The following is a 13,942-nucleotide window of genomic DNA, read 5'->3' as shown; positions in this document are numbered from 1 at the left end:
TTTATAGATAAGTCATAGTAATTACCAATTTGGCAATGGCTAAACCTTATTTTGCACTCAATTAAATTTTGATGCCTATTTCTTAATTTCTTGTACATCTTCTTTCTTCTGAGTGAACAGAGCTTTTATGCACACGATCAAGAACATTTCTAATTATATTTTGCAGCTTCATTAATTAGCAAAACATTGAATTAAATACAGTTTTAAAAATATTCAATGAAGTAATATGAAATATCTATATAGTAATTTATTTATGTTTGATTGTTACCATTTCGTAATATGTAATAAAAGCAACTCTTGTATCACATGTTGGTATTATATATAGAGAGAGTGAGATACATTTTATTTGAAACTTACTATTTTCATTTAGAAGCATAATTTGTCATTAATAAATTGGTTCATAAATTTATATTTAACAAAATAATGTTAAAGAATGATTGTTTGTTTAAATATGTCGACTTGAAGTTATCGATAATTTAGAGTGAACAAATGTATGCAATATTGCATTGTGTTTTGTCTTGAGAGATCTAGGAATATGATTAATCAGGAATATAATGTGTTTCATTTGTAAAACTATGGATTTCAATGATGCCTGATAAAATACAAAGTAAGGACTAATTTGTGGTGTGAAGTTTTATATGTTCTATGTAATAAATGAAATTATCAGTATCAGAATAATATACTTTAAAAATTTTATGAGCAAAACTATAAAAAATTTATTTTGCATGATTTATTACATAAAATACAATTTTATATGAAAACTTTTTGTTTGTACCTAGAGAGGCATATGAGACTGATGGTGCATAATTTCCTTACCTCACCTTTAATTTTAGGATGTAAAGTATTTTATTTACTCTTTGTGCCTTCAAAACTTAATCTTTGAACAGGATTTTGTTGTCAAAACAAGGACTTTTTGGGAGTAATATATCTTTAAAACATCACCAATGTGACTTTCTTATAGCCCATAACTTTACTCTTAAAATTTTTAACATTAAATGAGATTGAAAATTTAGCTTGCCTTAAATCTTACTTTTCTGCTGAATTTTTGAAATTCGAATAATTACGTCTTTTAATAGATATGTCAAAACTAGGTCTTTTTGGGAGTAATGTTATATGCCTTGAAAACATCACCAATGTGACTTTCTTATAGCATGTAACTTTACTCTTAAAATTTTCAATGTTAAATGAGATTGAAAGTTTAGTTTGGCTTGAATCTTACTTTTCTGCTGAATTTTTGAAGTTATTCGAATAATTACGTCTTTTAATAGATATTTGGTGTAATTTTATTAAAAAAATGACTTTTGAAATTTATGAAAATTAATCATAACCATTTTAATGTATAGCTATTTATGATACTTGATTTTATTATCTTTTATTTTGAATACAATATTAAGGTAATTAATTACAATTAATTTTTACTTCAGTTGTAAATTTAATCACAGTGGCCTGATGGTCAGATGTTTACTTTGTGACTGGAAGACCAATTCCACTAAAGAACCTCAGAGTATTTTGGTCTAGCACATGTTAATGCATCTATCAGAGCCAAATGTATTGCTACTGATATGATATAGAAGTTTAAAAAGGGTGTTGCCAATATAGTTACTGTCCTCGTTGTCTGACTGTCATTTAAAATTATTCTAGTCCCAAAAATTCTTATTTATATCACACTCTTTTTAGTTTATCAGTCATTCAAGATATTTAATGCAATTTTGAGTTCTTTTTTTTCCCCATTGAAATTAACATAAATTTGTAAAAATTATGTAATTGTTTGATAATATACATCAAAATTTGTGTCAGACAAATCAAATAATCAACAAAAGGATTGATTTTATATAAAATTCATAGTCTAAAGGTGCTATTGTTATCATGTTAACTTCCAGACAAACAAAAACAAAATACTTTTATACTAATATTATGTTTTGTGATCATAATACATAACACAGAAAATTACCTTTAATAATTTTGAAACATTATAAAATTTTATTTTCATCACTCATTCTTTTCTCTTATAAAAGCAGTTTCTATTGTTTTCTTTTATGTTATTGATTTACTCTGTTTTGTGCTTAGAACTACAGATGGAAGACAATCAGGCTCCTTCAGAAACTTCTGATAAACCAAAGTATGAGAAAAAATGTGAAAGAGAATTCAGAAAGTTATTAGAAAGCGGAAACCACAAAAACAATGGTAAAACATATTGCCAAAAGAAATTTGTTTTTTCGGGAAATGCTAAAAAGAAGCTTAAGTATGGTGAACAAAGTACTTGCAAGGATCCAGAATTTCCTATTCATATGTCTGATTGTGAAAACAGCAGTCATAAAATAAATTCAGTAAGTTTGTAATATTTTTTCATGTGTAGTTTCATTTTCCTTACAATTTTTCTCTAAAAAGTGTGTTTCTATGTTTAAAAGGATACTAATGTGCCTATAAACCTTTTAAACAGCCAGCTCCTATCAAAATTTATTTCATTTTTTATCACTAAATTTTCTATTGTATTGAAGTATTATAATGCATGCATCTTGCCATCATTTATGTATGCCCTTCTGAGTTGAAATGTATTCCCACTATGACAAGATAGTGAAACATTTTAAAATGTTTCAGAAAATTCTGGACTTTCCATTTCCAGCATTTGGAATGTTCCAGAGCAAGAAGCTTCTTCGTTGATCTGATATGTTTCAAGCAGTTCCTGGTTACATCTAGGAATGTTTTCAAACATTATGAAAAATTCTAAATTATTCTTGGCCATATGGAATATTCTAGAATTTCCTGGAAAGTTTTGTAAAATTGTGGGACATTTTGCAATATACTCAAACCTTTGGGAAGATCCTAGAGCATTCTTTTTCCGGCCTCTTCAGCATACAATTTGCAGCTACTTCAGCAACTTCCCATAAGAAATCTATTAGCGTAATGCCTTCTTTTAATACCCATATTTATGAACCCAACACTTAAAATTTCAAATTTGAACTTTCTTCATACATAGGAGATAAAGGTTTGCCATACCATATAACCCCCATGGGGTTTCAGGATCAATTATGGAGTTATAGCTACACACATTGACAAAATACTTTTACATTTATTATGTAAATATTGATTTGATATAGAACTGTTTATTAAAGTTCTTGTTTGAATTACACTTTAATAAGGATTGCTTACTCATTGTTTGTTAGAATCTTATTTACATATTTTAAACCGATTCATAGCTATTTAATTCTTTTATTGCTAGCATTATGGATATATTATGTCTCGGTTTGTTTGCTTTAAGTTACAAATATGTGATATTGGGATTTTTCTTATCTGAGCCTCACATCACATGAGAGGTATTCATTATAACTTACAATAATTATTGTTTATAAAAAAATCATCCTTATATTGATAGTTGTGTTATAAAAGGGTAAAATTTGTTTATCATTTTCAAAAAGACAAAATTTTCTTTTTTTGAAAAAATTGGAAGGAAAAATTGCATTATGTTATGCCAAGCGTTTCAAAATGCATATTACAAATAGATAATATAAAATTCCCTTTGAAAACTTTTTATTTTGTTTTTCCTTTCCAGTTTTCCTTACTTCTTTAATAATGGCATCATTTGAATACTACTTTTAAGATGTTTTGATTAATTTTCCTCTCGGTCCTGGTAATCATTTTGTAAAGTATTCAATGGGAAAAATTTTATATCACCTATAATTTTTAATATGATAAATACTGCAATAGATAACAAAAGAATTTGTTTTTAGTAAACCTTTGACTTAATGAAATATATACTGAAGATAATAAATATAACTTCATATCTCCGAGAGAAGATGCCATTAAACAAACAATGTAGTAAGCAAAGTGGCATCAAGATCTGTTCAGGAGGAGGGGGGAGACTGTGAAATGATTCTATGACAGCCCGTAATCAATAAAATGTCTTATCAAAGAAAGAAGGAGAATTTGTCTGTTTTTGATATGAAAGAATGTCTAGTTTCATTGAGACATTTAAATTGTTTTTTCATAGAATTGAAAATCTCTGAAAGATTGTATAATTATAATATTTTGACCCTTTTATAGCCAGAATTAATTTTTTAAAAGATATTACTTATTAAATGTTTTAAAAATATTTTGTATTAAATATATTGATATTTCCCATTTCACTAATAAAGCTATTCTTTTTTAATAACAGGTGTCTGCAAAATGTACCAGTAATAAAGACCTGGATTCTCTGTTTGAAATACTGACTCATGAGCACAAACCTGAAACAAGATGCCAAAGGTTAGATTTTTTAATAAAAATAACATTTCATTAATAATATTAAGTTTTACTTTCTTGTATATAATATATTACAATGATCAAAAAATTCAAACTCGAGATTTTGAAGAATCTTCAGGTTTCAGACCTACCATAATTTAAAAAAAAAAAAAAAAGTTTTGGAAAATGTCTGTTTATGACAAATATAATTTAAAAAGGCTTTGTGTTAGATGGATTAAATTTGGTATATGGTCTTTAACCAAGACCATATACTTTGGTATATGGTCTTGGTTATATGGTCTTATAATTTCTAATTTTCTATCAAATTTTGAACCAAATCCATTCTAAGAAAATTTGTCTACTCTGTTCAAAGGCAATTTAACACAATAACTACAAATCAAGAGAGGTAAGTGAATAAAATTTGGCACATAGATTTAATATTTATAGGATAGACACCTGTCAAATTTTGAACCAAATCTAACATGGGGCTGACTGTCTGTCTGTGTGTACTTTGATAAGCATTTAAGGTGATATCTCAAAAATGCAATGGCTTAAATATATCAAATTTACTATGGGATTTTGTGCCACGACTGTAGTTCTGTACCAAATTTTGGTTTCAGTCTGTTGGGAAAAACCTATTTAAAACACAAATTCAGTTTTCAAATATTATTTATTGCATGCCAGTAATTAATCACCAAAAAAACTCACCAAGTATGACATTATAAATTCAGTAAAAATGCTAAATTCACGTCAAAGGTTGATATTTTAAAATTATTGTACCCCATTGCCATGCAAGGCATTCTTTGGGATAAAACCTATACAAGCGAGTGCACGAGAAAGTTTGGGAAGACCACTCTGGCTGGTTTTAATTTATTAACCCTTTAAGCAGTCAATTATTTTACCAGAAATGCTTCCAAAAAAGGCATATTTTTTTATTGCATATAATTAAGTACCATACTTAATAGAATAAGAATATTAAGAATTTTTTATATTTTTTTTCACTTTTAATGCTTTTACAACATTTTTTATTTTACAATTTTGGACACAATTCCCCCTAAATGTTTGCGTTTTTCAAGTACATTCTGCATGCAGTAAAGAATGGTTTACAAGTTCTGCAAAAATTTCTCTCATACTTACTGTGAATTTTGAAGTTTACAATTTTCCAAAAATTCAGAAGTCTTTTTGTGTATGGTACAATTTGAAGCATGGTGTAATGCAAAGTCCTACATCACAATCAGGGCAGAAATAACGTGTTTCTTTTCGAATTCTCTTTCCATTCTCATTTCTTTTCAAGCAGCACACTGCGCATTTTCTTGCAGGTCTCAGTTTTTTATCTGTGGGAGCAATTATTTCCAAAAAGTGTCTCTCTGTCAATCTCAGAGGATTAGGCTCCGAACCTGGTCGTCCACGGTGGAAATTTAGTTCCGAATGATATTTTTCAATTACACGGTCAATGAGATCAAGTCTAAATTCTAGTTGCGTGTTTTTTCCTCCGTTTTTACGGTAGACAACATATAAGTTCCATACAGCAATGTCGAAAATATGAACAAAAATCTTTCTGTAACATTTTTTTACCCCTTTTCTTTATAATTTAAAAACTTTTCAAATTTTGGTCCATGCATTCTACTCCTCCCATAGTATATATTATACTATGGGAGGAGTCCATGACAATTTTTGGTTTTTCTTTCATTTCAGAGCGGACTTGAATTTGCTCCATTTCAGTATTGTGAATTGTGGAAAGTAATGAAACTTTTTTCTTATCCATCCACTTCATCACAGTAACTTTTCCTCTCTGAAAAGCTATAATCTCTCCTTTTTTCAATTTTTTTTCTGCATTTCCTTTGGGACTTTTCTTGAGGTTTAGTGTGCTGTATGTGTCTGTTCGACATGAAACAAGTTTGTCTGCTAATTCCGGCAAAGAATAATAATTGTCTATTGTAAGACAGTATCCTTTATGAAGCAAAGGCTCCATCATTGTCAGGACAATTTGTGATGAAAAGCAGAGTTTAGAATACTCAGGTTTCAGAATAGTGTCTTTACCTGTATATATTATTACTGACCAGACATAACCAGAAATAGATTCACACAACATAAAACATTTTACTCCAAATCTAGTTCTTTTGAGTGGAATAAATTGTTTCCATCCTAGTCGTCCTTTGAAGAGCATAAGGCTCTCATCTGTTGTTACATCTCACTCTGGTGTCACCGTTTCACCAAATTTCTCATTGAGATGCTTCAGAACTGGCTAAACTTTTACTAATTTTGGGCATTTGTGATTTTGTGGTTGAAATGCTGCATTATCAGAAAAATGCAAGTAGTGTTGCAAAAGGCAGAATCGGCGATGAGACATTATTTTAGAGAAAAAAGGTGTATTAGTTGAATATCTTTTACTCCAATAATGATCAATTCCATGTTTCTTTACAATTCCTTGAAGTATATTGAGAGCGAAAAATACATGCAACTCTTCCACAGTAGTTTCTACCCAAAATTTACTCTTTGAGAATTGTCTTGCAACACTGGATTGGATGCACTGTTTAGCATATTTATTTGTCTCTTCCACAATTTTATCGAATGAATGTTTCATAAAATTGTAGAACATCAGAAGTGTCATCAAATTGTGCGTGCACAGAGGGAATACCAGAAAATTTAAATCGAGGGCACGGAACAGGTGGATTTTTCACATCAACCTCGGTAAAAATTCTTGCAGAACTCAAATCTTCATCAGAGCTGAGCTCACTGCACGAGTCATCTGAGGAATAATCCAAATAATTAGAAGAAATATCTGTATCAGAATGTAGTTCATCATCTAACAAGAAAGTATTTTCGTCGTCTATTCCATCCATAATTTCCATAAGATTCACAAGCATGGCATACAGTAGAACAAAAATTTCAAAGAAAAGTTCCCGCTACATAGAAAAATCCGGATGAAAAGCATTTCATTTACATGGACAAGCCACGCCATCTGTTGAAAAATAATAATACTAAATAGTCTCTTTCAATAATGAAAAATGCGGGCAAACCAGAAAAGGAAAGGAGAAAATATCGATGCCCGTACGCCGTACGGGCAAACCAGATGAGGCCAATTTCGGGTCGTACATACACTGTACGGGCAAACTGCTTAAAGTGTTAAGAATTTTATATTTCTATTTGTAAATTTTTCACACCAATAGTTTTTAAGAATATAATTAGAATTTTTTTATTTTATTGGCTTATCTTTTTTAAATATTTCTGTATTCTATTGGCCCTAGTTTAAAGATATTTACAGATTCTTTATTGATGTTTATAATATGATTCATATAAATCTATCCATGTATGCTTTTAGAATATTTTTTCTGTGTTAAGATATTCTTGCAAAGTAGATAAAATTGAGAGTTCTCTTTAAGGAAATATTTAAAAAATGATTATGAAAATATTAAATATTTGGAAATTTGAATTTCAAAACTTGGTTACAGACACAAAATAAAGTCTTGTTAAAATTACATTGTAATTAAGCTCATATATTGAGGGGGGATTTTTTTTTTTAGTGTATTATAAATATATCTGTGCTTGTTTTAATTAGTAATATAAACTATCTCTTTTTATAATATTTTTTTTTTCCTATTTAAAAAATAAATTTGAAAATGAAATTTCTGTTTTTTTAAAAAGATATTATATATTTATAAGTTTGAAGCCGCACACATGAATATTTTGTGTTTGTGCTTGTTTAGTGTGTGAATATGATTTTTAAAAGAAATGTTCCTAAAAACATTCGTCCTGTTGCTTCCTGCATGGATCATAATAATCTACATTCCACCACAAGTTAGAATTTATTTTTCACATTATGATTAAAATTATATATGCATAGAGTTAATTTTTGGTTTTAAAATGCCATTTTCATTATTTCATTCAAATTAATTTATTATGCCATTAACTAACTTCATTAAAATTATTCAAATTATGCCATTTTCAAAATAAATTTCATTCAAATTAATTTTGAAAAACTAAAATCCAACTTAAAACAGACAGAACAGAACTTTGACCTAAGTCAAGAAGGACTGTATTATAAGCATGCAGCAGGCATAACAAGGAGTAAGTTAAAGATAAGAAAAGCTTTATCTAACAAATTCAATAAATATATTTAATATAATTAATGACATGGGAAATAATGAAAATATGTCATTTTAATTTTCTTATTTTAAATTAATTTTTGTAACAAAATTTTAAGCTAATAACTTACCAGTTGAGTATTTGATTTTTAGTTTATGAAATGTATTTTGTTGCAATATTTTATTTACTGTTATGTGTTTATAGTGTCATCAATTTAGCCATTTTGTGCTCAGAGAACTTGTCAAGTGTGCAGTTATCTACCATTTTGAATGCCTTACATCATCTGTCCAATAGTCATGAATCTGAAGTAGGTAACCATATTATATATATATATATATCATGATTAAATTTATTAATTTATTTTATGATATCCACTTCCATTTTTTTAACTTTAAAATACATGATTCCTTTTTTGTACATTATTCAAGAGACTGTTTAACACTATGTACTGTCAAATCTTTGATTAAAATATTATATGTTTCTTATTTTAGTCATACAATACATGATTATTCAAAACAATTACACCAAATTACAAATGTCTATAATTCTTTGTAAACAATAATCGAAAGAAAAATTTTGAATACAGTTTATTATAAAAGGATTTTTTTTTTTTTTTGTATACTTATTAATTGCCTCATGTGGTTTCCCATATTTACTAGGAGAACATCCATACAATGTTCCGTTTCACCACTATGCAAAGATTCTCTATGCATACTTTCTATTCATTTATGTTTGCATACAAAGTTATTAACAACAGGGATTGATTATGTTCTCTAATTTTTCTCCCTTTTTAAAATCTGGAATTTTAAAATTTTTTACTAAAATCCACTAACTTTTTTGAATTTTTCCTGGTTAAACTTAAAATTTTATTATGATCATGAAATTATAATTTTTTTTTTTTTTTTCAAATAATAACTTATGAAATGTGACAATACAGGCAGTTTCAATTGCAACACTTAAAATAAAAATTATGTGATTCTTTTGTGATAATATCAGTCTTTTTTTTCTTTTTTTTTTGTCTTTATTAAACATGGTGGCTGTTTGAAGAATATATCACAAACTTAGTGATAAGATGTTAGGATAATTCTCTTGGAACAAATATATCATCATTTAACTTATTTTTGATGATTAATGTTCAAAATTTAAATATTAAATTTCCTAGAAATTTTGGTGAAGGTGAATTTCTTACTAGGGAAGAAAATTAAATGCACTCAAAAATTAAATGCACATGCCAATGAACTATTTATAATTTGAAATAAATTATATAAAAGAAATGTCTGCTTCAAGGTTAATAGTTTGAATTCTTCTCTATGTTGTGAAGCAACAACATTAATTGCTTTGATGGAATTTAGATAATTTGTTAAACATGACTTAGATTAATGGAAGGTTATGATAGATCAGATAACTAAAAACTATCAAATTTTCTTGAGTTGTCTTTAACAAGAATTAAAAATGTTGGTACTGCAAATGTTTTTGAAATATTTAAACTAAAAGAAAATACAAAAATGAATTGCATAGGCTTGGCAAAATTATTTTAATCATCTTTACTTTCTTTTAAAGCCCCACTTTTGAAAATCCATTTAATTATTTAGGTAATTTGATAATTGATGAATGTTATTGAAAATGTATAATCTGTATGTTATATAGAATTTAAGATAATATTTACGTTCTTTAACCCTTTAAATTGCACAAATATGAATTTTTAAAAATTATGCAATTAATTTACATGCTTAGGATCTAAAGGAAGAGAAAATACATTTTAAAAAATTTATAGTGGGCTGTACTATTGGAGTACTATGAATGGAGTACCACCGCACACCTACGATATATTCTTCTTACGAATAATTAATATTTTAAAATTTGCTTTGTAACATAATTATTCATTATTTATTTGGTTAAACATTAAAACATACAATATTATCTAGAAAATTACTTGTACAATCTTATAACATGAAAAAAATTATAAAAGAAAAATAAACAATTTTAATAACAAATGATCCTTAAATAAAGCTAACAATGGCAAGTTCTTTACGTGGCATTTAGATTTTAAATGCAATCAATGCTGTATTCAAGTTATGAAGAAATGTAATATTTGAATTAACCATTTAAAAATCAAGAAAATTATACTATATTAGAAAATATATTTAACATCCCCATAATATGGTTGCTTGCTAATACAAGAAGAATGCAACTGAAAATTTCAACCATCCTATTGGTATAAACCTTACTTAAATGTTAATAAATTCCTCTCCCACAAAATACATGGCAAAACCACCATAAATTATCAGCCACTTGACTAAGAGAGTCAGGGAAAGGAAAATAGATCTGTTTTGCTAACACATTTCAAGTGGTAAAGAATCTCATGCCGTAGGTGCAGGGTGGTATGTCTCTGAAACCACCTTAAAAGATGTCAGGTATGAAGAACTTTTCTTTCGCGATTTGATTTTAAAAAAATGTGTTTATTTTAGACAGCTTTCATACTACAAATTTATGAATGCATTTTGAGTTTGTTTATTTTTTGCTTGTTGAAAAAAAAAATGAAAGTATTGAGAAAAAGCATTAAAAATAATGCTTTTTTTTTTCTTTCTTTTTTTTGTACATAAGAGGGATATTAACAGGGATCTACAGGCAATTTTTAAGGTTAGAATATTATTTTAGAGCCGTTGGTTTCAATCACAAACCACCGTGCGTTTAGAAACAATTTTTAGAAAATGGTGGTTTTACTGTGACATCACTGCATGTCAAAAGGTTAAATATGAAATTTTGTAGTCCTTACTTCCCACAAATCTTCATTTTCCTGGTTTCAGTTCTTCTCCAATATATATTAATATGTATACTTCTTAACAGTATACTTTGTCCCCACAAAATACATCTTCATCTAATCCAGCTTTTATTTATTAGCTAAGTAAAATGGAAACACAGCAATTTCCAGTACTGACTCCTCTCTCAAAAAGTAACCTTAAATTTAGCAATTTTTTAAAAACCAAGAAATAAGATGTTGAGTAATATTTTGAAATTATGTAGTGAATACTATTTTCAAAATTGCACTTTTTCCTTGCTAAATGAATATAGTCACAAAATTTAAAAAAATATATATATATTTTTATAAACAAAATATTTATTAGGTTTTTTTAATAATAATTTTTTTAATATGCATCATATTAACATTTAATTGAGCTTTTAACATTTTAATTATTGAGAAATATGTTGGATTTTTACATCAGTAGTTTTCAGGATTTTTTTTATATGGAGTCTTTGTAAAACAGTGTTTACTATCCCAATGAAGTGACAATACAAGAAATAATTTCAAAAGATTTATATAGCTTCATGTATTTAAATAATGTGCGTGTGTCTATCATATATGTTACAAGGAAAATTGATTTTCAGTTGTATTTATAATCAGTCCAGATGTTTTGAATAGTTCTGTAGAATTGTGTGTAAATATCATATTGTCTTACTTTCTTCTTTTGCTTTACTTCCGTAAATCTCTTTTTTAACAAGATTTCGTAATTATTGTAATATGTCTAATGATAGACAACATTAATCAGTTTTGAACTTTTTAAAATTCTTATTTTAAATAATTGGAAAATCCTTAATGGTAATTGCCTGTATTTATACTGCAATTACTTTTAAGAGACTAAATTAGGCATTAACAGATTCTTTCTTATGAAATAAAAATATTTTAAATTATATTGAGAATCAAGTGCTTTTAAAACTTTCTTGTGAGAGAACAATAAAATTTTATTTTGAAATTTAGAATTAAATGTTAATTTATCAAACAGTAAAATAATAACCACATTTTTTTTTTCATATTTTTTAAATTATAAATTGAGTTAACTTCCAATTTATATGTATTTGATTTTTAACTTGTATTGTTAAATGTGATGTATACATTTTTTTAAATTCTTTATTTTTCTTTTTTTACAGGTTCTTGCTATTTCTTATTCTGTATTGCTATTTACCCTTTCGAAGAATACCTTGAATTTAGATCAAATAATATATTTGGAGGAAACTATCTTAAAACTTGCAGAATCTGTGTTGTTAAACACTAATGAGCTTGGAAATGAATCAATTGTTTCCAAATTGAGTTCCCTAAGAGGAGAAGAGTACCTTTCAGCTATCAAATTGTGTCAAGAACTTTTTTCTAGGAAAAATATTGATTTTGATGCAGTTGATGTAAGCCATGTTTTCTCTCTTTGTATAACCATTTTTGTTGCAAATATTATATTGACAAATGATGTAAAATTGTAATTTTAAAAAAACAGGGAGTGAGAGAGATTCCATGTCATTAGAGGACTAGGGTTTTTTTAATATTGTAATATTTTTTTAGACTCGCACACTATCTGTAAATTAATCAAATGATACAAAAGTTATTCAAAATACTCTGCAGGGAAGGCTGTTGGATCAAGAATTACTAAATTTTCCATGTAGTTACTTCTTGAATAGTGTGTATTCACTAAGAAAGATTTTATTTTTTTAAATTTGAATTATTTTCAAATCAATCAAAATTTTAATATTTTTGATGTATAATATTGCACAAAAGTTATTTTTGCAATACTTTAAAATTAAAAAAACTTTTCAGTGATACTAATTTTATTTTCATATAATTTGTCTTCGATTTTTATATATTTTAAATGCAGTGGGTGATCAATTAATTTTTACTATGTATTTGGGATAAAAAATCCGTGGTAGTCTCTGTAATTGTGAAGTTGGCTTTCTCATTAAGAATCACTATAAAAAATAAGAAATTTACATTTAAAAATATTTTATTTAAATGACTTTAAAATTTAATGGAAGTATTCACATTTTCTATTATTTTTATATAATTTTGTGAAATTATTAATTATTTTATAAATGTTTATCAGTTGAAATTATTAATTATTTTATAAATGATGGCAAAATAGTATTATGGAAACAAAGTAATAAAATAACTAAATATTTTAATATAGTATTTTTATGCTACAGTATTTTGGATTAGAGGTTAAATTTTTTTTTTTCTCATTACAATATATTTATGTTCAAAAATTGATTTTATTTTTCTCCTTTTAAATCTTATTTATAATTCAATTCAATAAGTTAAAAATCAAATTATACAAAAAGATATTGTAATCATCAAACAATTCATTCTTAGGATTTTGATGATTCTCCACATTTCAAACCTTTCTAAGTCTGTCTTTTGTCTTTTCTGCAAAGCACAAAATGTTCATTTACAGGAGTTTGAAAATAAAAATTTGAGCACTCATAGCATTCGTGGCTGTGCCCAAGGTTTACAATTTGTGTGTGGGGGGGGGAATGCGTTATACTATACTTCTATATGTGACTATATATTACCTCTATATGTGAGAAAGTTTCAAGGAAACCAATCCTGCTAGTTCAATAAATAGATTCTACTTTTTAATGATAAATTACAATAAGTTTTTAGTATGATGATTTTTATAATATAATAACGAATTTACTGTTATTGTTATATATTAGAGAAATTTTGCTTCTAAACATATAGTTCTGTTTGGTATCTTTTATTTATCTTGATTTATTATCTTTTATGTATATGTTTTATTAATATAAATTATTTATCAGTTTTAAATAATTAAGAATATTGTTAATGTTTTTTGTTGCAAAATATTTGTGTGTTTCCATA

The 13,942-nt window shown here is 26.9% G+C and overlaps 1 protein-coding gene across 1 annotated transcript in view; it reads left to right on the top strand.

Moving 5' to 3' along the window:
* LOC129981284 (uncharacterized) overlaps positions 1-13,942 on the top strand; it is a 29,341-nt gene that overhangs the window by 1,544 nt on the left and 13,855 nt on the right. The window contains exons 2-5 of the mRNA XM_056092057.1: positions 2,068-2,327; positions 4,154-4,242; positions 8,509-8,611; positions 12,232-12,480. Of these exons, the coding sequence (XP_055948032.1) occupies positions 2,076-2,327; positions 4,154-4,242; positions 8,509-8,611; positions 12,232-12,480 (693 nt within the window). The 5' untranslated portion in view covers positions 2,068-2,075. The remainder of the gene's footprint in view (positions 1-2,067; positions 2,328-4,153; positions 4,243-8,508; positions 8,612-12,231; positions 12,481-13,942) is intronic.

This window comes from Argiope bruennichi, chromosome 8 (genome assembly GCF_947563725.1).
Source record: "Argiope bruennichi chromosome 8, qqArgBrue1.1, whole genome shotgun sequence".
NCBI lineage: Eukaryota > Metazoa > Arthropoda > Arachnida > Araneae > Araneidae > Argiope > Argiope bruennichi.
The sequence above is the reverse complement of the archived record's forward strand: the minus strand, read 5'-3'. Positions and strand labels throughout refer to the sequence as shown.